Source organism: Elephas maximus, chromosome 5 (assembly GCF_024166365.1).
Source record: "Elephas maximus indicus isolate mEleMax1 chromosome 5, mEleMax1 primary haplotype, whole genome shotgun sequence".
Classification (NCBI taxonomy): domain Eukaryota; kingdom Metazoa; phylum Chordata; class Mammalia; order Proboscidea; family Elephantidae; genus Elephas; species Elephas maximus.
Window position 1 is genome coordinate 151960272 of NC_064823.1, and position 24812 is coordinate 151985083.

Genomic DNA, 24812 nt, shown 5'->3' on the forward strand with positions numbered 1-24812 from the left:
CAAGGTGACTGATATATCCCACTTCATCAGTGTTAAGACAAAAATTCTATCAAGCCAACAACAGAAACTGATTGAAGTTTATTTAATATATAATCTGCAAATTTAGACTTGTGGTTATTGTTGTTGTTGTTATGTGCCGCCAAGTCAGTTCCAGCTCATAGCAACCCTATGTACAATAGAACAAAATACTGCCCAGTCCTGCTTCATCCTCACAATCACTGTTGTGCTTGAACCCATTGTTGCAGCCACTATAACAATCCAGCTCATTGAGGGTCTTTCTTTTATTCACTGACCTTCCACTTTATCAAGCATGATGTCCTTCTCCAGGGACTGATCCTTTCTGATGTCCAAAGTACCTGAGATGAAGTCTTGCCATCCTTGCTTCTAAGGAGCATTCTGGCTGTTCTTCTTCTAAGACAGATTTGTTTGTTCTTCCATAGTCCGTGGTATATTCAGTATTCGTCACCAACACCATAATTCAAAGGCATCAGTTCTTCTTTGGTCTTCCTTTTTCTTTGTCCTGCTTTCACATGCACATGAGGTGACTAAAAACACCATGGCTTGGTTCAGGCCCACCTTATTCTTCAAGGTGACATCTTTGCTTTTTCAACACTTAAAAGACGTCCTTTGCGGCAGATTTGTCCAATGCAACATGTGGTTTGATTTCTTGACTGCTGCTTCCATGGGTGTTGACTGTGGATCCAAGTAAAATGAAGTCCTTGACAACTTCAGCATTTTCTGTTTATCGTGATGTTGCTTATCCACTGCTAGACTAGGGAGTCAAAAATGTTCCCAAGATGAGAGAATCACCAAAGATTGTTATACCCCATCTCATCAACATTGCCATGGAAAAAGAGCTGGAACAAAACTGACAAATTTGCAGTCAGGAGGGATTTCATATGGCATTACCTTGAAGAAGCATTAAAATAATTTCTGATTTACCTTAATATGTAGCCTGAACTTTGGAGTCTCTGTTTCTCTGAATTGAATGCACACAGATAATTTTTCAAAACAGCATAACGTCTAAGTGAAATGGTCTTTACTAGTTTCTCTAGACTATTGCTTGACTCAAAGGTGAACTTTAGGAGACAAGTTTGCTCAAAGCCCCAGGTTCAAAAGATCACCTCAGGGCAATGGCCTGGGGAGGGGGGTGGTCATTCCCAACTCCATGGATCCCAGAAATCTGGATTCCACGAGAGTTAAAACTTTTTCTTGCCAGAAAGCCACCCCTCATCTTGACATCTCTCCTCCCCTGGGGTTCCTACCCCATACCTCAGAAACTTACGTAACTCAACCCTTCAATCCTGGTTCTCTGCTGCCATTACTACTGTCTGGCTATCCCAGAGCCAACTTCATTTTCCCCCAAGCTGGGCCTCAGCCACGTTCTTGTGTTCTGCATCTGCTCAAGGTAACACAGGTTTACACACTCACACGGCCACCTTTTCCAAAGCACCCCACTCTCAGGTACTCCCAGACTGGCAGGAAGTGAGGTTTCCATTCGCCACCAAATGGTGTCCCAGAACCACCACTCTCCACCTTACCACTCCTTTATTTCTGTGACATAATCCTCCTCACTATGTTTCCCAGTTACTATGTTCTTCTGAGAGTAAGCTATTCCAGTATTCGTTCAGTCATAATGGCTATTTTCTCCTTTATGCCATTCACTGTTGCCAAGTGTTTCTTGCTCCCTGGTTTTCTAACTTCTGAGCAGTAAATAATGCTGTTGAATAAGAAATAATGCATTGTAGTGGTACCTTTCAAGAGATTGGAATTCCTATAAGGTATTCTTATGCTATGTTCAATCTCAGGGCCCAGTCATTGCTTCCACATGTAGCAGGTGGAATGCACCACCGTAAGCAGTTCTGCAGTGTTGCAGGGCAGCCATTTCTGCTTCTTAGCTGTTAGTACTGCTTGTGTTATAATGAAGGATACGTACCAAAAAAATCAAACCCACTGCCGTCGAGTCAATTCCAACTCATAGAGACCCTACAGGACAGAGCAGAACCGCCCCATCGAGTTTCCAAGGAGCACCTGAATTCAAACTGCCGACCTTTTGGTTAGCAGCCGTAGCACTTAACGACTATGCCACCAGGGTTTCCAAAGGATACATGGTAGTGGTAATTTTCCTGATGTTCAAATACCTTTAGTTTTATTTACTTGGCCTATAAGTAATACCTTTGCAGTAATGAAGAAAGCATTGCAGTGGTAATTTTCCTGAGACAAAAAATCACTTGGCTTTATTTATTTTGGCTGTAAGTACTGCTTTTGCAGCAAAGAAGAATATATTGTACGATGTTTTGAACAGTTTCATGAAGAATAATAAAAAAGCTAAGAAGGAGACTAGAAAAAAATGTATATGCAGTCTTTGCTAGGTGCCTTCACGTTTTATTTCATGTTTTCAAATTTTCAAGAAATAAAATTTTTTTTAAAAACCTATTTTATCATTGATGCATATCTGCAGGATTTACGTCCTACAGGGTCCGATGGTACGTGAGATCCCAGATAACATGTATCAAAATCCATAACTCATTTAAAAAAAAAAGAAAATCCTGAGTTGGCCCTTAAACCAGCAACACTTCATTAGTGAAAACACCTAATATCAACAAAAAATTCAAAGGAAAAACTAATTGGATCTTGAAAGGGATAAATGATTCCAGAGAGACAGAAGAGAAAAAAGGTCATCAGCAAGTAATGACTGCTTACAACGACTTTGTAACTTTAAAATTTAAATGTATGCAATTTTTTTCAGGTATTCACAATGCTCATTCCTAGGACCTAGCATCAAGTAGAAAGAAAAACACCTTTGAAAAGCCAAAGCCCTACAGATCAGTGACCTTCATTCTTTTCAGTGTAACCACAATGTTTTCCAAGGTCATAAAATTGTTCCAGTTACACTGTATCCAGTGTACACTGTGTATCTTGAACTTGAACTCTTGGATACAAACATTGTTATTTCTTTTAGATTTAGTGTGTTACTTAATAAGGCTGTTAACGCACCGTATTAAATCAATTGTGAATTAACTATTTAAATTATAGTAAATTATATTTTCATTGCGTTTTAGAAAATATCTAGTATTTTCTATATACTATCAACAAAATTATTTAATAGTCACTGAACCAATTCACTTTTAGAGGCAAATGTCTTTTTTTGTTTTAAGTTTAATCATTACTTCAAAAAAAAAAAGTTGTGGTAGTGTCAATTCCAACTCACATTATTAATCATTATACCGGTTGCCGTCGAGTGAATTCAGACTCACAGCGACCCTACAGGACAGAGCAGAACTGCCCCATAGGGTTTCCACCAGCGGCTGGTGGATTCGAACTGCTGACCTTTTGGTTAGCAGCCAAGCTCTTAACCACTGTGCCAAAGGGCTCCATTAATCATTATACCTATTAAATTTGTGGAGTTTTGCTGAATTTTCATGGATAATTCTTATTTAGTTTTTCCCAAAAAGTTGAATATATTCAATACACACATGCATCCACATTTACTGAAGAAACACCAGGTCTTTTATCTTACTTGACACTTTATAATTTAAAAACTTGGCAGCAAATCGTATTCCACTGTTGGTAATTAAGTAAAAGAAAACACACCACAGTCTCATTTCCTTTTCAAAATTTATTTCGAAAATGGATAAAACAATTATATCTTACACCATTTTAAGCCTGGCTGTTTTTAGAAATAAATCTTATAAATGCATTCCCTTGACTTTTCTCTCTACAGTTTTCATTATATTCTTTGAAACATATGAAACTTTATTTGAACGGAAGCAATGAAATCAAACTGTTTCTGATGGAAAGTAAATCTGATGTGACTGGTCTGACAATAAAAACTGGCTCTGTTAATTAGGTTGTAGGACATTTTCTGTAAGTGACAAAAATTTTCAACTTGAATGAGCTAAAGCTGCAGATAAAAAGTTTTGATGAAAACATATTTGAACCACGTGATAATGAAAAGAAAGCATTTTATCCAAAAGAATTAATGAAAATGAACGATATGCAGATTTTTCCCAAAACTTTGAGCATACCAGGCTAAATAAGGTATACATAATTGGAAAAAAAATAAGTCTAATTAATAGTCATCTGATGAGTTTTGATAAAGCTTTTTTGGTATAGTCCCCAGAACCTGAGAGAGTGAAAGAATAAGGACTGGGTAATAAATCCTTTTGTAAGTCAGGTGTTTTTCAGTTCTTTGCTTTCCACAAAATTGAAGGAGGGCTTAACTGAATAGTCAGCTCATAGATCAGATCTAATTTTTTGAGGTCAAGAATTGAGTGGCATTGCTACCACAAAACCCTGTTCACATGTACTTATTTGTATGAACAAGTTTTCTTAGGGTATACAGAATACTAACGAGAATCAGAAATAAAATTAATGTTCAACCCTCCTCATTCTAGCAATAAGAAATATGCACCCATGGATATACAGATTTTAAAAAGCAATAATATCCAGTTGACCAAGAGATGCATTTTCCAGTAAAATGTACATTCTATTTTGCTAACTATGAAAATGTGTAGTATTTATGTACTTTTGATCAGGTACTACTAATAATTTTAAAGATAGCTCAGTCCAGAAGCAGGTGATTGTACTGGCTGTATAACACTGGACAACTTAATGTCTCTAGCCTCAGTCTCCTGATTTGTGAAGTTGGTGATAGGAGTAGCACCTGAGCATTCCCCGATGACACAGTGGTTAAGCACTGGCTGAAAACCAAAAGGTCGGCAGTTCAAACCCAACATCCGCTGGGGACGGAGAAAGATGTGGCAGTCTGCTTCTCTAAAGAGTACAACTTCGGAAACCCTATAGGGTAGTTCTACCCTATCTGAAAGGGTCACTATGAGTCGGAATGGCCTCCACAACAACGGGTTTGGTTTGGTTTGGTTTAAGTATGAGTTAAGCATGTAAATGCATTTACCACCTTACCTGGCACATCAGACAAAAAAAACAAACCACAGAGTTGATTCAGACTCATGACTGCCCGTGTGTTTCAGAGTAGAACTGCGCTCCGTAAGGTTTTTAAGGCTGTGGCCTTTCCGAAGCAGATCGCCAGGCCTTTCTTCCCAGGCGCCTCTCGGTGGGTTCAAACGGCCAACTTTTTGGTTAGCAGTCCGGCGCTTAACCGTGTGTGCCCCCCATGCCTGTCGATTCTGACTCAGAACTGCCTCATAGGGTTTCCAAGGAGCTGCTGGTGGATTCCAGTCGCCAACCTCGTGGTTAGCAGCGGAGCTCTTAACCACTGCACAACCAGGGGTCCTCGTGCCACCCATTTAAAAAAAAAAAAAAAAGTTGCCGTGGAGTCAGTTCCGACTCAGCGACCCTATATACAGCACAGAGTAGACCTGCCCCATAAAATAGGGTTTCCAAAGAATAGCTGGTGGATTCGAACTGCCGACGATAAGTGTTATCGCTATCCGCAAAGTAATCAATAGTCATCAATCAAGACTCTTCAAACTAAAAGCCTGTGGGCTTGTGTCCACGGGCAGGAAGAAAGGGCTGGGGGGCCTGGGCTCTACTCGGCCCACTGTGGGAGAGTAACGGGGAAACTGGGATGAGGGAGAGGGGCGGGAAGAGAGAACTAGGCAGGATCTTCGGCTGAGAAGGAAGAGGGCTGGGAGGGTTGGGAGCAAGCAGTTCCACGTACGATTCGCAGAACAAGTCTCGGCATCGTGACTGCTCCCTGACACGGCAGCAGGAGCTTCTGGAGTAGATGCCCTAGTGGATGGAAAAGGGCCGGCGCCTCGCTCCCCTTCCCGGGCGTGCCGGAAGCCGAGGCTCAGCTCGGACCCCCAGCCGCCCTGGACTCCGGGCCCCGCCGGATCAGGCCCCAAGCCCGCGGCCCGCCCCGCCTGCCCGCGGCCGCCGTCCGGTCCTCGGCTTCCGGCGCACCCCGACCTCGCGAGGGCGCCCGCGCCCGGCGGTGGGGACGGGAATTGGCCCCTCGCGGCCGCCGTCGTCGAGCCTTCGTTGCTATTGTCACCGCCTTTTCCTCCCTTCCCCCAGTTCCCTTTCACTTCCGGGGCTGCTCTGGGTCCGCTGGTTCCGTAACAACATCCCGTTGGCTTTTCTCAGGCGGCGGGACCGCTGTAACCGCCGCCTCCCCAGAGCGCCCGCTTGCCCAGGCCCGCGACCTCCCCGGCCCAGGCCGCCATGGCCACCAACCCACAGCCGCAGCCGCCGCCTCCAGCTCCGCCACCTCCCCCGCCGCAGCCGCAGCCACCGCCTCCGCCGCCGCCGCCCGGCCCGGGGACTGGCCCGGGAGCGGGCGGGACGGGCGGCGCGGGGGCAGGCGCCGGGGACCCGCAGCTCGTGGCCATGATCGTGAACCACCTCAAGAGCCAGGGGCTTTTCGACCAGTTCCGCAGGGACTGCCTAGCCGACGTGGACACCAAGGTGCGTGGCGCGCGCGGGCTGGGGCTTTGCGGGGGTAGGGGGACCCCTGGGCCGCCTGCCTTCTCGGCGGTCGCCCGCATCCCTCGGGTCAGCCGGGCGCCTGGGCAGGAGCCGCGGCCCCTCTGGAACGCGCCTGCCGCCGAGTTCTTCAGCTGCCACTTCCTGTTTGAGCGCCTACTGTAGCCAGGCACTGTGCAAGGCACGGCGCGTTCATTCATTCGCATATCCTTTCATGAGTTTAACCGACTGGTGTTTTTTAAGTTGTTATTACGTGGCATAACTTTGTTTAGGCGCTGGGGATCACCGGTGAGCAAGACCAAGTCCGTGTTCTTATGGGGACTGGTTTGGAAACGCTAATGCTCATGGTGCTGGTTTTTATTCTCATCTTCGATGGGTATTTTCCTGGCTTACTTTGTAGTCAGGTTATTTTTGTCCTCCCTCTTAAAGGTTCTTGGACGGCAGGGCATATGCCTTTGTCCTTTGGAGAAATCGGTAGGTGATGATTGAGTCATTTGATTTGCAGTGGGCTTTGCTGGACATTCTGGAGGGTGCAAAGATAAGGAGCAAGAGCTGGGCCGTGAAATGGGCATGGGGAAATCATGACTTTAGCTTGGTTTCTACTAGTGACTGTCTGATAGTGGTAGCTTACACTATCCAAGTGGAGGAAGGGCAGGAAAGAAAAGTGAATTCAGAAGAGTAAGGGGAGAGGGGAAAGAGTCAGTAAGGTGGTTCTTTGTCCATAAAGAGTCAGGGGCTGGAAAGAGGAATGGACTTGATGCCAAATGTCAGAGTGAGAGGGGCATTAGCAAGAACAAGTAAACTTCACTGGTGTGGCAAAGAAAGAGCAAAAGATATCAAAAAGAACCAATCAGTAAGATGGACGGAAAACCAAGAGCCTGGAATTCTGGAACAAATGAAGCAGAAAGCATGTTGGAAAATTGTTTGGACCAGGCCTGTTTGGGTCCATCGGACTGGAGTTCTGATAGGGTGAAGGTTTTCTCACTCGGCATGTTTGGCAGTTTTGAGGAGCCTTGTTTCTTTGTGTAAAGAGTATTTGTAGCATTTGAGGTAAACTGTTCACAATTCAAGGAGCCCTTGGTTAAACTGTGGCACAGTGGTTAAACTGCTCAGCTGCTAACCACAAGGTTGGTGGTTTGAATCCACGGGAGAAAGATGTGGCAGTCTGTTTTCATAAAGATTTACAGCTTTGGAGACTCTATAGGGCGGTTTTACTCCATCCTTTATGGTCTCCGTGAGTCGGAATCAACTTGACGGCAGTGGGTTTGTTTTTGGTACACAATTCTGCAATTTCTACTCTGGGAAACACTGCTGTATAAAGGAGACATGCTCCCTTTTAAGGACTCTGCTACTGGGCCCACTACATAGACCAGAAGTAGTAGAACAACACCTTTTCTGGGTGTTGGAGATTTTGTACCACTGAGAATTCCATTTACTTGGAGGTGTTTATCCATTTAGGAAGTATATAGTTTTCTTGGTTTGTTTTAGAGAACATGCCCAGCCACCTTGTTGGAAATAAAGCCTATGGCCCCCTTCTTTTTAATGGATTAAAATTAGACATGGCCAGGTAAAAGCAGCTCAAGTAAAGCCAGTTATTTCTCTCAGGCAAATGGAGATTTCTTGTTGTTCTCAGAAACCCACAGATCTCTGTATTTTCTTTGTGTGTGCAATTGAAATTTTAAATATATTGATTCAGGAACTGCAATGTCTAAAGCTCAACTTTTTCTTCATGTCTGAAATGTCCCTGCCAGACCTCTCAAAGTAAGTCTTATACTCTTGGGGAGAAGTGGAGGATCACAGTTGTTTTAGACAATCTAATGAGGGCTAGGACCTCCAAGAAAAATGTGCACATGTGCCTAAAATGCTGTTGTTGTAGCTCAAAAATGGTCAACTGTGGGCAACTTCATGTGACTCAAACTAATAAATAGTTTCAGAGAGGTCAGAGGCCATAGAATAAGGTGCCCTGTTTAAATGTTTGAGGCTGGAAAAGAGTAGAACTGAAATCACGCTCTCTCCCCTGCAGCTGAATAAGATCGAAGTCCTTTCCTCGCTCCTCAGCCTTGCTGTGTCTTCTTGCCTCCATGCCTGTTTCTAGTTATCTTGTCTGTTTTCCCCCATGACCTTCCCCTTCCCTTCCTCTCCCTTAACTGACAATTATATAGTTTTTGATTCTTAAAAATTATTACTGAATAGCATTTTATATTCCTTTTCCTTAAAAAGGGAACCCTGGTGGCATAGTGGTTAAGTGCTACGGCTGCTAACCAAAGGGTCAGCAGTTTGAATCCGCCAGGCGCTCCTTGGAAGCTCTATGGGGCAGTTCTACTCCGTCCTATAGGGTCGCTATGAGTTGGAATCGACTCGATGGCACTGGGTTTGGTTTTTTCCTTTAAAAAAACTTTTTTAAGAGTACATTCGAGATTCTTAAAAAGATTATAGCTAAGGTTTTCTTTCATATGACCTTAACATTCACATCATTGTGATGAATAGGCAAGAGTAGAAATAAGATTTTCTCTTCATACAAAGGTGCAGCACTTTAATGGAATCCTTGGGTCTCATTTGTTAAGAACACCATTTAGTTGAGACCACTTACGATATGGTGCTTTTGATAGTTGAACCCCCTAAGACTGACCTGCTTTTGTCACAGTCTGATCTATAACATACAGTGTAACCTACAGCAGTAACTGGATTATGTCAATCACATGCTTATTTAAGAATCAAGACATTTGATAACTGTCAGGTGCTGTCCAAGAGCAAAACAGTCATGTTTGAAGCAGAGTGAGAACTACCGAAGTCCATATTGTTGTTGCTAGGTGCCATCGAGTAGATTCCAAATCATAGTGACCCCAAATGACAGAGTAGAACTGCCTCATAGGGTTTTCTTGGCTGTAATCTTTACAGAAGTGGATCACTAGGTCTTTCTTCCGTGGAGCTTCTGGGTAGGTTTGAACCACCAGCCATACCGATTGCCATTGAGTCGATTCTGACTCATATGCGACCCTGTAGGACAGAGTTAGAACTGTCTCATAGGGTTTCCAAAGCTATAAATCCTTATGGAAGCTGTCTTAGGCTGGGTTCTCTAGAGAAGCAAAACCAATAATGTGTATAAACATACAGAGATTTGTGTTAAGGAAACAGCTCACACGATTGTAGGGGTTGGAACATCCCAAGTCCTTGGATCAGGATAGAGTCCTTTCCCAATTCACGAGGCCGCAGAAGCTGGTGAACCCCAGATGAGCAGGTTAGAGAGCAGGAAATCCCGCTCACAGGTTGTGACGGTCGAGGAGTCCCCAAGGTAGGAAGGCAAGACCACAAGATTTCTCCTGAGCCACTTAGCTGCAGGGGCTGACGAACCCAAGATAAGTAGGTCTTTAAGCAGGTGGTTAAGATCGGCGAATCCCAAGATGGACAGGTAACCTGCTAGCTCAAATCCCAAGAACCAGAGGTCAAACAAGAGACAGCTGCTGTTCCAGAACAAGCCAACAATCCTTGCAAGGTGAGCAGGAAGGAAGTAGGTGGCAGAAAGCAGAGAGATGAAGGCTGAGGGGGCGGTGAGCCGCCACAGGCCCCACCCCACCAGTACCACTCAGCAGATTCCATCATGGGGACGATCATATATCAGATGTCAACAAGAAAGTGATCACAACATTATACAACTGTCAAAACACTGAGAACCATGGCCCAGCCAAGTTGACACACAGCCTTAACCATCACAGAAGCAGACTGCCACGTGTTCTTCCCATGGAATGGCTGGTGGGTTCAAACCACTGACTTCTCGGTTAGCCACTGATAATAGGTTCTAACACCACAGTGCGTTTAACTCTCTGGTCCCCTCATAACAACTTCAGATGTGAACTGCCCTATAGGTAACTGTCCTTGTTTCCAAGGTCTCTTGTCATTGAAAAGTCTGGTGACTAGAGGAATATGCATTCTGTTATTTTCTAGGAACATATACAGTGAAACCTGTGAGAGCCAGAACTTGACAGGACTGCCTTGTTTTTCTGGGTCTCACAAGTTTTTTACCTTTGACAGGGTGTAGTTTTATCACTCTTCTATCACTCATTTTAGTGGAAAATATCTGAGTCTCCCTTCTCTGACAGGTTTCTGCCTCACACAGGTTCTGGTTTTCACAAGTTTTACTGTATCTTCCTCCTTTTCCATGGAGCCCTGGTAGCACAGTGGTTAAGAGCTTGCCTGCTAAGCCAAAGGTCAGCAGTTCTAATCCACCAGCCACTCCTTGGAAACCCTATGGGGCAGTTCCTCTCTGTCCTGTAGGATCACTACGAGTCAGAATGGACTCGACAGCAGTGGGTTTGGGTTTTGGTCTTCCTTTTCCAGTGCTCCTGTTAACAGCTTGGGGTCCTCCTTGACTCCTCTCTTTCCAAACGATTTCTACCCCTCATCCAAACCATTAGCAAGCTGTCAGCACTAGCAACGAAGTGTCTGACCGCTTCTCACTACTTTTACTGCTACTACTGTGGTCCAAGGCACTCTCATCTCCTGTCTAGAGTATAGTAAGTGATCTCCCAGCTTCTACCCTTGCCCAGCTGAAGTCTGTTTTCCACCAGGCATCCAGACCGAAGCTTCTAAAATTAGGGTCACCAGATAATTTATTGTCCAAACCAGATCATGACTGAGCTTGAAAGAGCGTGCTATTAATTATTATGGCCAACCCATCTAAAATGGAACTCAGATTATATCTCTCTTCCTCTCAAAACCAGCCAGTGGCTTCTCTGCTCTAGAGTAAAACCTAAACTCCACGCCTCTCTGCTGGTCTCTCTCAGCAGGTTCTGCTCCAGGGCCTTTGCACTTGCTGTGGCCTCTATTTGGAATGCACAGGCTCCAGAGAGCTGCTCAAACAAAACAGCGACCCCTTCTGCTCCTCACCTTGCTGTATTTTTTCCAGAGAACCTATCACTACCTGACGTAGTATCTGTTTATTGTCTGTCTTTCCCTGCTAGGGTATGAGAGCTCCGTAACAGCAGGGACTTTTGGTTCGCTGCCGTATCCCTGCCACCTAAAACAGTGTCTGGCCTGTAAGAGTTGCTAAATAAACTGAAAAAGTGTCTGAAGATTGGCCCTCTTTGCTACCTGAGAGAATAGCGCCATATTTACTTGGTCAGTGAGCTCTGACTCAAACAAAATGGTGGTGTGCTTATTATTCCCTCCCTGCACACTCTCCAGATGCTGATCACTGCAATGAGGAAAGAATGGCCTCTAGTTTTGCTCCGGGATTCTGGGAACTGGCAGTCTTTAGTGGAGGAACTCAGCTTTAGTTGGTTCTTGGAGCTCTCCAAGGTTCCAGTTCTCTGAGTTGAAAGAGCTAATTTGGTCAGCTAGCCTCAGATCTCTTCTTGGTCGGTTAAGGACCAGTGAAGAACTTAAGATGGTTTGGGAGCCCTGGTGGTGTAGTAGTTAACAGCTCAACTGCTAACCAAAAGGTCAGCAGTTTGAATCCACCAGCTGCTCCTTGGAAACCCTCAGGGACAGTCACTATGAGTTGGAATTGACTTGATGGCAATGGGCTTGGGGGCTGTTCCAGTTTGTGCTGTAGGGTCAGTTGGAGTTGGAATCGACTTGATGGTAACAGGGTTTTTTTGTTTTTTGTTTTTAACGGACTTCTAAAGGAGGAGCCCAGGTAGTGCAGTAGTTAAACCGACACTTTTTCAGCCAACTCAACGGCAACTAACAATAGCAAATAGAAGACAGTGGGAACATGGGAGAATGACCAGGATGACTTCATGGGTTAGGGTGAGCTCTGCAGGTGAGAAGGTTGCCAGATGGACAAGTAGAGGGACTGGTAGGTACAAAAGGTTATAAAGACGTGAGAGCTTATTGCTGGTATGTAAGCCTGGAAAGGCAGAGAGAGGAAATGGCAGAAGATGAGGCTGTACAGTTATGCATAAGATCATCTGGGGACAACCTGTGGGAATGGAATGTGCATTCCTGAGTGAGTGGTCAAGCAGTCCTTCTAGGGAATGTTCTTTTAAATAGTGATGGCATATGTGTCCTCTCTTGGCCCGCTCTGCTTACATCAGGGCTTCTCAGTCTGAGCACTGTTGACATTTTTGGCTGGTGTACTGCTCCCTTGATAGTTGTGAGGCTGTACTCTGCACTGTAGGATGTTTAGCAGCATCCCTAGCCTCTACCTACTAGATGCCAGTAGCTCTCCCCTCAGTTGTAAAAACCAAAAATGTCTCCAGACATTGCCACTTACTTCCTTAGGGAAGAGGGAGTTGCTCCCTGTTGAGAACCACTGCCCTGCGTCAAATGTTTGAACTCACCCAGAGGCCCCTTGGAAGAAAGGTCTGGCGACCTACTTCTGAAAGATCACAGCCATTGAAAACCATATGGAGCCCAGTTCTACTCTGAAACACATGGGGTCACATGAATATGAACTGACTTGACAGCAGTAGGTTGGTTAAGTATATTTTGCGTCTCTGTTTATTCTTTCAGTATAGGAAGATTAATCACTAGAAAGTTCAACCATCATATCACTCTGCTCGTATATGCAGTGGATTCCCTTCTGTACTCAGTAATTGCAAACTTCTTCTACAGGTACCCAGGGGCCTTCACCACCTGACCCCATCCTGTGTGTCCAACTTCATTATTCTGTTTTTTTATATTCTCTTCTCCAACCAAATTGAAATACCAAATTTGGGAATTCCCAAATACCCCTACCCCCACGTTTTCCCACGCACTTGCTCTTTGCTTATATTGGTCCCTATACCTGCAAAGCCCACCATTCCCATTCCCAGTTACAGTGTTAAACCTTGAAGGGTGGACTTGATTGCCACCTTCTCAGTGAAGCCTTACTTCCTCTCCTCTCTTTTCTTTGCTCCCAATCATCTAACAGCATTTATTTGTGTCTTATTTTTAGTCCTCTGTGTACAAATGAGGGATAAGCCTTTCTTCTTTGTGTTCCTCATACCTCAAAATACTTTTCCTTAGACAAAAGAAAATCTAAAAAACTTAAACCCGTTGCTGTCAAGTCGGTTCCGACTCATAGAGACCATATAGGACAGAGTAGAACTGCCTCATAGGGTTTCCAAAGAGTGGCTGATGGATTTGAACTGCCAACCTTTTGGTTAGCATCTGAGCTCTTAACCACTCTGCCACCAGGGCTCCTAGACAAAAGAAGCAGGATTTAAAGGAGTGTGAGTTCTCCTGAGGCAGGCTGGTCATATATCATGAAACTTTGTTGGCACATTGATAGTGGTATCTAAGACACGTTAACACCGTTAAAGATACTCAGATTCCTGAGATTGTCACCACTGGTGTTATGTAATATTAGAGATTTTTAACATTTGGTTTTTTTTTTTCCTAGCCTGCATATCAGAATCTGAGACAACGTGTTGACAACTTTGTGGTGAACCACTTAGCAACTCACACATGGAGTCCTCATCTCAATAAGAACCAGCTAAGAAACAATATCAGACAGCAAGTCCTCAAGTAAGTCTGAGTCCTAGGCACGTTTTAAAATGTCACCGCCTACTTTGCCTGAAAGCAAAGACATTACACAGAAGTCTGTTCACTAATGATGTGGACAGTTTTATCAAGTTTGGTATGGCCACTTCACGTGATGCAGTCTGATTTTGGAGTAATACTCTAATCGCTTCTCGTTCCGTCCCTAAATTTTAACAGATTATTCCTGTTTCCCTTGATTTCAGTCCAGGTCTCCTATCTTCTAACATAGCTTTTAATTTTTTGTTTTCATTTTACTGTGACTTTTAATTCTGCTATTTAGTGATGATGTAGCCAAAGACATGTGTTTGGACCTATCAAAGCCATTTTGGGTGAACGTAAGACAAAAAGAATGGAAAGAGCTGGAATGTTTAGGGAAGTCAGAATCGACTTGGTAGCAGTTGGTTTTGGGTTAAAAAAAAAAAATTATGTTTACTCCAAAAAAGCAGATTTACAATCGTATCTTGTTCTTGAAAGTAAATATTTCTGAAGACAAGAAGATTCAGACCTTGTATCCCTGCTTTACCACCCCAGGAAGGGCGACTGAGTTATTTAAAAAGTGCCTAGTCTTCCTGCCTTGACAAATATTTACCATGAGGCACATTTTTGAGAATTATATGTGGCTTTTAAACAGTTGACTGCTAACCAAAAGGTCGGCAGTTTGAATTCACCAGTTGCTCCTTGGAAACCCTATGAGGCAGTTCTGCTCTGTGCTGTAGGGCCTCTATGATTCGGGATTGACTTGACAGCAATGGGTTTGGGGTTTTTTTGTTTGTTTGTTTAAACAGTTAAACAAATCTCTTTTTACCTAACCTGTTAAAAACCTACCACCCCTTAATTCCCTCTTGCTCCAAGGAACCTTTCCCGCATTACTAGCATGCTTCTCCCTTGATCGTTCTGATCCATAGGAAACCCCACAACTGGACATCTGCACAGGACTAAAAGGCAGACCCAGTTAGCCATAGATAATACAAGAAACCGGGAGTCCGGGGTCTGGGACGTGTCTCCTGCTGAATAAGGGAGAAGGGAGATTTAACAATAGCTTTGTTGTCTGCATTTTCAAGGATGGTTGAAGAAACTGTGAAAGATTCCAGATGAGAACCAAAGATGCCATTAGAGGGCTGCACGGTAATATCTGTTGGAAAAAGTCAGAGCTGTTTCCAGAAAGAGAAGAGACAGAGAGGCCTGTGGGGTGACAGTCCTAGAGGGTTACTCATTTCCACCAAAGCCTTCAGGAGAACAGTACTGTGAAGAGGTCAGGGGTGTTGGGAAGGGGGAAAGCTGGTGCGGGGGAGGTAAGCTGTACTGACCACCAAGGGCTTTTACTCACCAGTTCACGTCGCTGCCTCCTTTCTCACAGTCGACTGCATTGCTTTAAAAGCATGTTTTAGGGACTCCTGCATGCCTTTATTCATATATCGAGGGACTAAAATGGAAGACAGATTTCCTGGCATTGCATTTATCTCTCAGCACACACAGTCTATAAGGGAAGCAGTCACTTATCCTGTTCTTTGATTTAAGGAAAGTGAACTAAATGTGGTGGTGTTAGGTGCAATCAAGTCGATTTCAACTCATAGTGACTCCATGTGACAGAGTAGAACTGCCCCATAAGGTTTTCTAGGCTGTGGTCTTTACAGGAGCAGATCACCAGGTGTTTCTTCCATGGAGCTGCTGGGTGGGTTCAAACCGCCAACCTTTTGGTTAGCAGCCAAGTGCTTAACTGTTGTACCACCTGGGCTCTTTAAATGTAAACATGTAAAAAGTAGGTAATTACAATTGTAGGTGTACAAATATTAAACAGGGTTATCACAAAATCATGTTCATTGAGGGGATGCTGTACATATCGATGAGGATTCATTGTAACTCTCAGTGATTAAGTGCTAGAGCATCCTACCTGTGGAAAATGAGGGATCTCCTCCAGAGACGTTGAAAAACAGGAAAAACAAGAGTCTCTCTTTGATAATTTAGGCATTGCTCTTCCTAGGACCTCTGTAAATTTTCTTTTGGCTGTTATCTATTTTTAAATGAACTATTCCCCTTTTGAGATTTCATTAGTAAAGTTTTGTGTTACTCATAACATTTTAAAGCTTCCTCAAAGAAAGGAATTAGTTGTGTTTAAATAATGGTGTAGAGATGGATTTGTTGCCGTTTAAGCCAGTTCCAACTCCTAGCCCCTATAAGCACAGTTTCAGGCAATTTCTCATACTTTGAAAAATACTGAATTAACTCTGTTAAAAACCAAAACCAAACCCATTGCCATCTAGTGGATTCCAACTCATAGCGACCCTATAAGGACGGAGTAGAACTGCCCCCATAGGGTTTCCAAGTAGCGCCTGGTGGATTCAAACTGCCGACCTTTTGGTTAGCAGCCGTAGCTCTTAACCACTACGCCACCAGGGTTTCCATTGACTCTCTTAGGTTAGACTATATAAAATTGCCATTTTTCTAGGACATAAGCAGCCTTAACTAAACTAACTCGTTGCCTCCGAGTGGATTCCAACTCATAGTGACTAACGCCAACAGTTTCATACGGTGCAACTTACTGACTGTAGGGGAAAAGAAGCTTATCGTCTGCATTCTGTTGTACAACAGTGTCTGGAAATGTTAGGTAGCTCTGAATAATGATCTTAACAGAATTTAAGACGAAGACAAGAAAGTAGCTTTAAGGAGAAATATGCCAGCTACTCTCATTTTGGCTTTGCCTTTGGAGCTGGGGCATGGCTTCTGCCCTCTCTTGTGGAGCAGCTAGAGCCACGCCTCCAGGCAGTGAGCCTTCTAAGAGCAGCATGGTCATTAGCATGGCCTCCATTTTTAAGATCAGAGCTGACCTCTGTTGTGAGAGAAGATTAACATAGAAGTGTTTTGTTTGTGTATTTGTTTCCTGGAAGAGGGTTTAGAAAGTAGGCAAACAGACAAAGAAGATAAACAACAACTTGAGGGTAATGAGTTTTGTTTGGGTTTTTTATGCATTTGCACTTGTCCCTTAAATCAGAACATTTTTAAGATTGTTTTTCTTGGTTTCTTTTCCACCTGCTGCATTTTCAAGACACTTCTAAGATGTAGCAATGTTTGCAGGGTTTGTATTTTTTATCTTAGAACTTTAAAAAGCAGGTAACCTACTTTGTTGCAAATTGACTCATTTTTCTCTGTGGCCCACATAAGTAGAATTGCAGCATCACAAGACTGCAAGGTGCCTCAGGAGATGAAAATCGAATCAGTCCTGCACTCCAGACAAACCTGCACTCAAAAATAGCATCGTGAAGTGTAAAGAGAGTTGCATCCTCACCCATTCTAAAGAGAGACTGAGGCCTAGCACCTCACCCTTCCAGCACTATTCGGGATGTTTCAGCTCCTCAAGTTCTCTATAGGAAGAACCAAGGTTTCAGTGCATTTCTTAAAATAAATTCACATTCTCTTATTTTGCTCAGATGCCTTTGGTTTTCTGCCCGTTTCAGACATCGCTGTTCTCTTTGCTCCTTTGTCCCTTGTATGGGCTGTATAACTTGGAGCACCTCTGTTCCGTCTCTTCTTTGGATATCTAGATCCAGCTCAATTAATTGTCTTCTCCTCTGTGAAGCAGATTATATTATCCCAAATTATCTCAGACACATTTAATAATTCCTCACTCCTGTCTTTTTCTGTAGCACATGGTACATATTTTAATGTAATCGTTTGTGTCTACTTCCCCTCACCAGAACAGGGACTAGGTCTGATCCATGTCTACTTTACTCTACCAGAACAGGGACCAACTCTGATTTGTAGCTGTCTGGGTGGCCAGGACAATGCCCGTTATGTAGAACCCACTCATAATATAATTGTTGAATGAATAAATTGTCTAATTTTTATAGCAAGAAGACAATAAAACGAAAGCTAGAAGTCTTAAATTTCATTTGTTTGCCTGAAGTTTTTTTTTTTGTTTGTTTTTTAGTATGATGAAGTTACATTTTGTGTTCTTCGGTGTCCCTGCAGACTCCAATGCTTATCAAAGACTTATGTTTTTCTGCTTTTTAAAAAAGCGGCAGAGTCCATAGTTTCATTTTATACCCAGAACTCAGCCATAGTGATAGTTTATCCCTTTATGCCACAGGCGCAGGGCTGGGATAAAACAAGCATCACATATATTCCGGGGCTCTGTCTACTGAGTCTAGTTCTAAGGGTGTTTTTTTGTTGTCATTTTTTGTGTTTTAATATTTCCAACAGTGACATAGAGTGGAAGGAGTATAGACTTTTTTGTAGTACGGTATATCTAAATGCCTCTAGGGCATAAAACTTATTTTCCATTGCTTATTCTGTGCATCTGTCTGAATGACTACATCAGGCCAATTCAAAATTGAACATATATATACTAGTGATAGTTTTAAAGTATTTAATGTAAATGATATTAAATTATTTTCCACCTTTAAATCATCCTGCGTTTCAGGTCAGGAATGTTGGAGTCTGGTATCGACCGAATCATTTCTCAGGTTGTGGATCCAAAGATCAACCACACATTCAGACCTCAGGTGGAGAAAGCTGTGCATGAGTTTTTGGCTACGTTAAATCACAAAGAGGAAGCAAGTGCCAGCACAGCTCCTGATGATGAAAAGCCAGACCCCTCCGTCATTACACAAGGTGCTTTGCTTTTACTCTTGGTCAGTTCTATTGCTTTTCTTCTTTGAACTGAGGATCAGGTTAGGGGTATTTGGATCCTTAAACCTTTCCCTATTTGTCTGTCTAGTAAAACTGAATTTACTTTAAATATTTCCCAGATTCTTAAACTGGCGTAACATCTTATATTAATACAAATAATAAGCATTTTGGTAGTGTGTTGTATGTGTCCTTTGTGTATCTTTCCATTTTAATAGAGGGAATAATTAAAATCAGAGAGTATATTCTCTTTCTGGGTACTAGATAAAGCTTCGCAGATGTGCGTACTGCCTTCCCTAAGGCACTGTTGGGGAGATGGAGAATTTAGAATATTTTATGTACTGCTACTTGTACCTGAAAGTCTAAAGGAATACAAGATCTACACAGCGTGTGCCTCACGTAAAGATGATAGTGACGTGTAACGTTAATTCAGCAAAAGCGTTTACCTTCTGCATAAATTTATTCTAAAACGTGTCTTTCCCTTTAAGGTGTCCCTGCTCCTGGGCCCAGTGCTAATGTAGCTAATGATGCCATGTCAATCCTGGAAACCATAACTTCTCTTAACCAAGAAGCCAGCGCTGCCAGAGCCTCAACAGAAACATCAAACGCCAAGGCCAATGAGAGAGTATCCAAAAAGCTCCCATTTCAACCAAGCACTGACGTTAATACTGAAAAAGAGAGAACTCCAGAGGACGTGACTGATAAAGAGAAATCTACCCCCGACTCTGCAGGAGAAGGACTAGAAGCAGCCCCTAAGTCTGAAGAATCCAGTGACTTCCCTGGTCCAGTTGAAGAAATTAAAAATCACACAAAAGAGAATAATAGTTTAATTCTGGTCAGTAAGGAAGTTCAACAGGACAGTAGTGACCAAAAAACTAAATCAACAGACAAAGGGGAAAAGAAACCCGATAGCAATGAGAAAGGAGAACGAAAGAAAGAAAAGAAGGAAAAGACTGAAAAGAAACTTGATCACTCAAAAAGAAATGAAGAGATACAAAAAATAAAAGATGAAAAACAAGGAAAGGAAAAAGAAGTAGAAAGTTCAAAACTTCCTGCAGAAAAGAACAGTAATAAAACCAAAACCATTGAAGGAACAAAAGAAGGTATGTAAAAACTTGGAAAAGAACTACATTAGCTCAAAGAACAAAGGATGTCTGTCTGGGGGGATAGCCCATATTTGCTTGTCTTTAGATTTTAGGAAATTTATTTGATAGTTGTTTTAAACCACAAAAACTTATATCCCCTTTGCCAAAAAAGAACAGTAAACATTTGCATATTTTCTACGTTAATGTACCAGCTTACAAAGTAAATGAACTGATCAACTCTAAACTTTATCATTTAAGTCTTAAAACTTATTCACATGCAGCTTAATCCATAATTGTACAGTAAAACCTATGAAAGCCAGAACCTGTGTCAAACAGAAACCTATCAGAGAAGGAAAACTCAAGTGTTTTCCACTAACAGAGAAACATAGAAAAGTGGTAATACTGTACTCTGTCAAAGGCAGAAAACTTGCAAGACCCAGAAAAACAAGGCAGTCCCATCGAGTTCTGGCTGTCACAGATTTCACTGTATCTCCTATTTTTCAAAATATTAAATAGTAAATACCTCACTCACTGAAAACTTGCTTTTGTTTATGCCACATCTTTAAATAATAGTTTATTTATATTTGCAGGATACTAATACACCTTTGTATTTCCTGGAAACAGCTCTACATTATTTGATAATAGTTGATAAGAGATTTTTCATTTTTGTGGTTGAATTTCTTTGATGGGTATTTAAAGCAGAAAATTTTAAATGTAAGTTAGGAATTGGGTTCTGAGTATGTTCTAGTAACAAGCTGATTTATTTTGTGTTCGATTTTGTTCCTGAAGATGGCTCTCTGGTAGATTCTGATGTGGATGGACTTACTGACATCACGGTTAGCTCTGTCCATACCAGTGACCTTTCATCTTTTGAAGAAGACACCGAGGAGGAAGTTGTAATGTCTGACAGCACCGAAGAAGGCGAGATTACATCAGATGGTAAAACATTTTACTTAATAATGCCTTAGTGAAGCCTCCCATGGAACATTATTTGTGTATTCAGATGACTGTCTTAAAAAACAATGTGGTATAGTGGCAGAGCATGGGACCTTGTAGTGGGAAGATTTGTTTCTGAGTCCCAAGCTCCGAGATTTCGCTCAGAGCAAGCTTGGTAAGTTACGAAACCTTAATAAATCTTGTGTGTCCATCTCTTAACTCCATCCCCTAGGGTTATTGTAAGACTTAGATGAGATCGTGCATATGAAGATGCTTTTTGTTTATTTTAAGCTCACCATTATTAAGTGCTTGCTACGTTTCAGTCACCATGCTAAGGGCTTTTATATGATACCCCATCTAATCCTCACAATAACCCTGTGAAGTAGGTACAGGCAAGAAAACAAAGGCGCGGAGAGAGTGTGTCGTGTCCAAGGTGATGCAACTAGTGAGCACCAGCCCAGGTTTCACACCTGAATTTCTGCTGCCCACCACTTATGCCACTGTCTGCCACATTATGCAGTTGGCATAAAAAACCAAAGCTATTGAATATTATTGCAATTGCCTGTTCATAGCATTTTGTAAATTTGCTGTTCTCTTTTAGGTAGGTTCCCTAGAAACATCATAAAGGAGAAAAAGTAGAAGCAAAAACAAAGGGAAGGAAGGTTTATTTTTTAATGCCACAGATGTGTTTCCCAATCTCGCCTATCTTTCATTTTTTCTTAGAGTCCATATAAAAAAGTCAAAAGGCAGCAGCCTACAAATACACTTGAACTACGCTGATGCTGCTTTTGCTGCTTATGCAGCATAATGCTGATTTTATTACTGATTTACAAGAGCACTCCTCTTTCTACTGACTTTCTTCCAGATGAAGAGAAGAGCAAACAGAATAAAACAAAAACTCAGACTGGCGATCCTAGCGAAGGAAAAGCAAAAGGCGTACGACATGCGTATGTCCACAAACCGTATCTTTACTCCAAGTACTACAGTGATTCTGATGACGAGCTTACTGTAGAACAACGGCGGCAGTCTATTGTAAGTCAGATTCCATCTGTTATTTTGGGGGGCTACTGAAGGAGGTTGACAAACACGAATAGTCTGTGCAAGGTACTCCTCAGCTTACAAAGCAGTTACATTCTATCTTTGCCTTCAGGAACCTTGTCATTTAATTAGGTTGCCTAGACAAGAACATGCAGCTGAGTATGCATCTCATCACCAGTACTAGTGAGAAACTGCTAACCACCTGAATGTTTCACAGAATGGAAATGTTTGAGTCAAGTTTGGATGAAGTCATACAAAGAGACATAATGGTATAGAGCCAATTACAAAATATTAAGAAGAATGGAAAACCAGCCTACATTATTTCCTGGATTTGAAAGTGCTTCTAGTTGTAATATCTGCTATTGAATTAATACCAGCTTTTTAGAGGGGGAAAAAAAAAAAGAAATGCTACCTCAAATATATCTGGCTCCCAATTTCAGAAACGTTAAAATGTGAAAAGTTCTGCATCTCAGAATGAGGTAATATTATCACATAGTTAGAAAAAAGATTTGAGGAGAATATACTAAAACGCTAGTAGTAGTTACCAGTATTATTTGTGATTTTTTTTTTAATTCTATTTTGTACTTGGAGCCCTGGTGGTGCAGTGGTTAAGAACTCAGCTGCTAAGACAAAGGTCAGCAGTTCAAGTCTACCAGCTGCCCCTTAGCTCCTTGGGGCAGAATTTGACTCCTATGGGGGAGTTCTACTCTGTCCTGTAGGTTCACTGTGAGTCAGAATCAACGTGACAGCAATGGGTTTTTTTGGTTTATTTTGTATTTGCCAAATTTGTATGGTGAATATCTATTTTATGATGGTCCGAAGTATAGGGTGCTTGTTTTCTTTTATATAAATGATGTCCCAAGGAAATAGCGGGTGATTGCTAAATTAATGCTATACGGCAATGTAAGAAATCTTCTGCTAAGGTTTTGTTGTATCCATCATTCCACAAATGTTTCTTAAGGGTCTGTTAAAGGCAGGCCCTACACAAGAGCTCTGTGGGGACCCTGGGAGGAGAAAAGGTGACTTAGCAGCCACCTCTCTGGAGTTTTCAAGCCAGTGGTCATCAGGAAGGGATCCCCAAGGAGGCTGAAGTTGAGATGGTTGTTGAGTATTTGTAATTTATTTAGAGGAGGAGCTTCTAAGAGGGCAGGAAAGTATGCAGAGAGCCCCATGATGAGTAAACGTAGACTAGGCCATGTGAGTGGTCAGTCAGCCCATTGACTCAACAAGAGGTTCGTGCCGAAAAGCCAAAGAGTGACAGGAGACATCTTTCGTCTTTCTCAAAAGTGCTTTGGAAAGCATTGGATAAAAAAATTAGCCACTTATTCAATCTGTACCATTTTTATATTATTAAAAATTAAGAGTCTCTAAAATAGAACCCTGATTGTGGACTTGGGGAGTCAGGGTGCTTTTCATTCGCTCTGGGGAGCAGGGTATCAGTGTAGCCTCTCATCACCACTTTGCTCTGAAGGATTATAAACCAGCCTAGTTTTTTTTTTTTAGTAGGGAGCAGGTCTGGGGCAGTAGATGCCAGAGCAGTAGATGCCAGTGCAGTGTTTCGTGAGACCTCGGGTAAAACCTTGCTGAAGTTATCATCATCCTTTGCTTGATTAATAAAAACCTCAGTGAAAAGCATGCTTTGTTTCTCTGCCTTCGTTTCATGCTTATTTCCTGAAAAGGTTACTTGGTCAGGAGTTATACCTGTGCTTAGGGACTTTGGCGCTTTGGGGCTTTAAGCTCCAGCCAGAAAGGGGTGGTGGGAGTAACACAATGACTGTGCATTTTCCCTGGCTCTAAAATGTTGTTGTTGGATGCTGTTGAGTCAATTTCGACTCATAGCAACCCTATATGTCAGAGTAGAACTGCCCCATAGAGTTTTCTAGGCTATAATCTTTATGGGAGCAGATCGCCAGGTTTTTTACGCATGGAACTGCCGGGTGGGTTTGAACAGCCAACACTTTGGTTAGCAGATGAGCACTTAACTGATGTACCACCAGGCCTCCTTGGCTTTAAAATACAATAGCAGGAAGTCCCAAATCCAAAGCCTAGATCCCAAGAGTATAACCAGCGAGTCAGATTTGTTGTGGGGCTAGCCTGTCACTTGAACCTGCATTTTAACTTTTCCCTTTAAGAATAATTGAAAAGTTATGGAAACCTACCTATTTGTCCTGAATTCCCCTTATTTTCACGGCTGTTCTTTTGACTGTAGCAGATAGTTTATCAAACTACCTTTTCTTTTCTTTAAACTAATGGCATTCTGAAAAAGTTATGGAAAATTTTCACATCTCTCTCTTTTATTCTTCTGCTAGCTTCCAAATTCTGAAAAAACACATTAAAAAAACGGGTAGTGAAAAATGTGCGTACGTGTGCATGAACGGTACGTACGTACTTTTGCTGAGTCTTAATTGGTGAGAACATCTGAAAAACTAAAACATTCCTTTTTCTTATGCTAATTTCTTAACTTTTTTTTTTTTTTCCAGAGTGTTTTGTTTTGCCTGATAATCTGTCAGGATAATTGTGAGTATTTTGTGCTTTTAGGCTAAAGAAAAAGAAGAGAGGCTTTTAAGAAGGCAAATTAATAGAGAGAAACTTGAAGAGAAGCGAAAACAAAAAGCAGGAAAGACAAAATCTTCAAAAGCCAAGAGTCAAGGTATAGAAGACACTAAACTTTAATATTTTGAACTATATTGTATACCTTTATTTTTTAGGTATTGATATTACTTATGGGAAATGATTGTAAGATAACACCTTTTTTCAGGTGTAGTGGATTTCCTTATTTTTCATTCTGTCGTGTTTATAGCTCTTTTGTTGTTGTTGTTAGGTGCCATTGAGTCAGTTCCAACTCGTAGCAGCTGATATACAACAAAACAAAACACTGCTCGGACCTGCGCCATCCTCACAATCATTGTTATGCCTGAGCCGATTGTTGCAGCCACTGTGTCAGTCCATCTCATTGAGGAAGAACCTGAACAAGATACTTCTCTGTCTAAATTAAACATTCTGTCAGGTGCCAGCTCACTTAGCTCACATGTTAACAGTTCATTTTCCAGTGGTTGTAGAATGAACTGTCATTGGAAAATGAATTGTTAACATGTAAATAATCAAGGCTAGCTTGTGATATTAATGGAGTTGATTTAGGCTTTACATTAAATAAAATAATGCCCAACATTTATCTGGAATATTGCTTTGAACAAAATTGAACTCCCTCTGGGCACTGATCCTGTGTAATATATGCAGATACATGCATTCATAAACATA

The 24812-nt window shown here is 42.1% G+C and overlaps 1 protein-coding gene across 2 annotated transcripts in view; it reads left to right on the forward strand.

Annotated features, from left to right (window-relative positions):
- Nucleotides 1-6016: 6016 nt before the first annotated feature.
- BOD1L1 (biorientation of chromosomes in cell division 1 like 1) overlaps nucleotides 6017-24812 on the forward strand; it is a 64169-nt gene continuing 45373 nt past the window's right edge. For both annotated transcript variants that reach the window (XM_049886497.1, XM_049886498.1), the window contains exons 1-7: nucleotides 6017-6390; nucleotides 13733-13857; nucleotides 18290-18480; nucleotides 18984-19598; nucleotides 20370-20519; nucleotides 21382-21548; nucleotides 24093-24204. In XM_049886497.1, the coding sequence (XP_049742454.1) occupies nucleotides 6148-6390; nucleotides 13733-13857; nucleotides 18290-18480; nucleotides 18984-19598; nucleotides 20370-20519; nucleotides 21382-21548; nucleotides 24093-24204 (1603 nt within the window). In that variant the 5' untranslated portion in view covers nucleotides 6017-6147. The remainder of the gene's footprint in view (nucleotides 6391-13732; nucleotides 13858-18289; nucleotides 18481-18983; nucleotides 19599-20369; nucleotides 20520-21381; nucleotides 21549-24092; nucleotides 24205-24812) is intronic.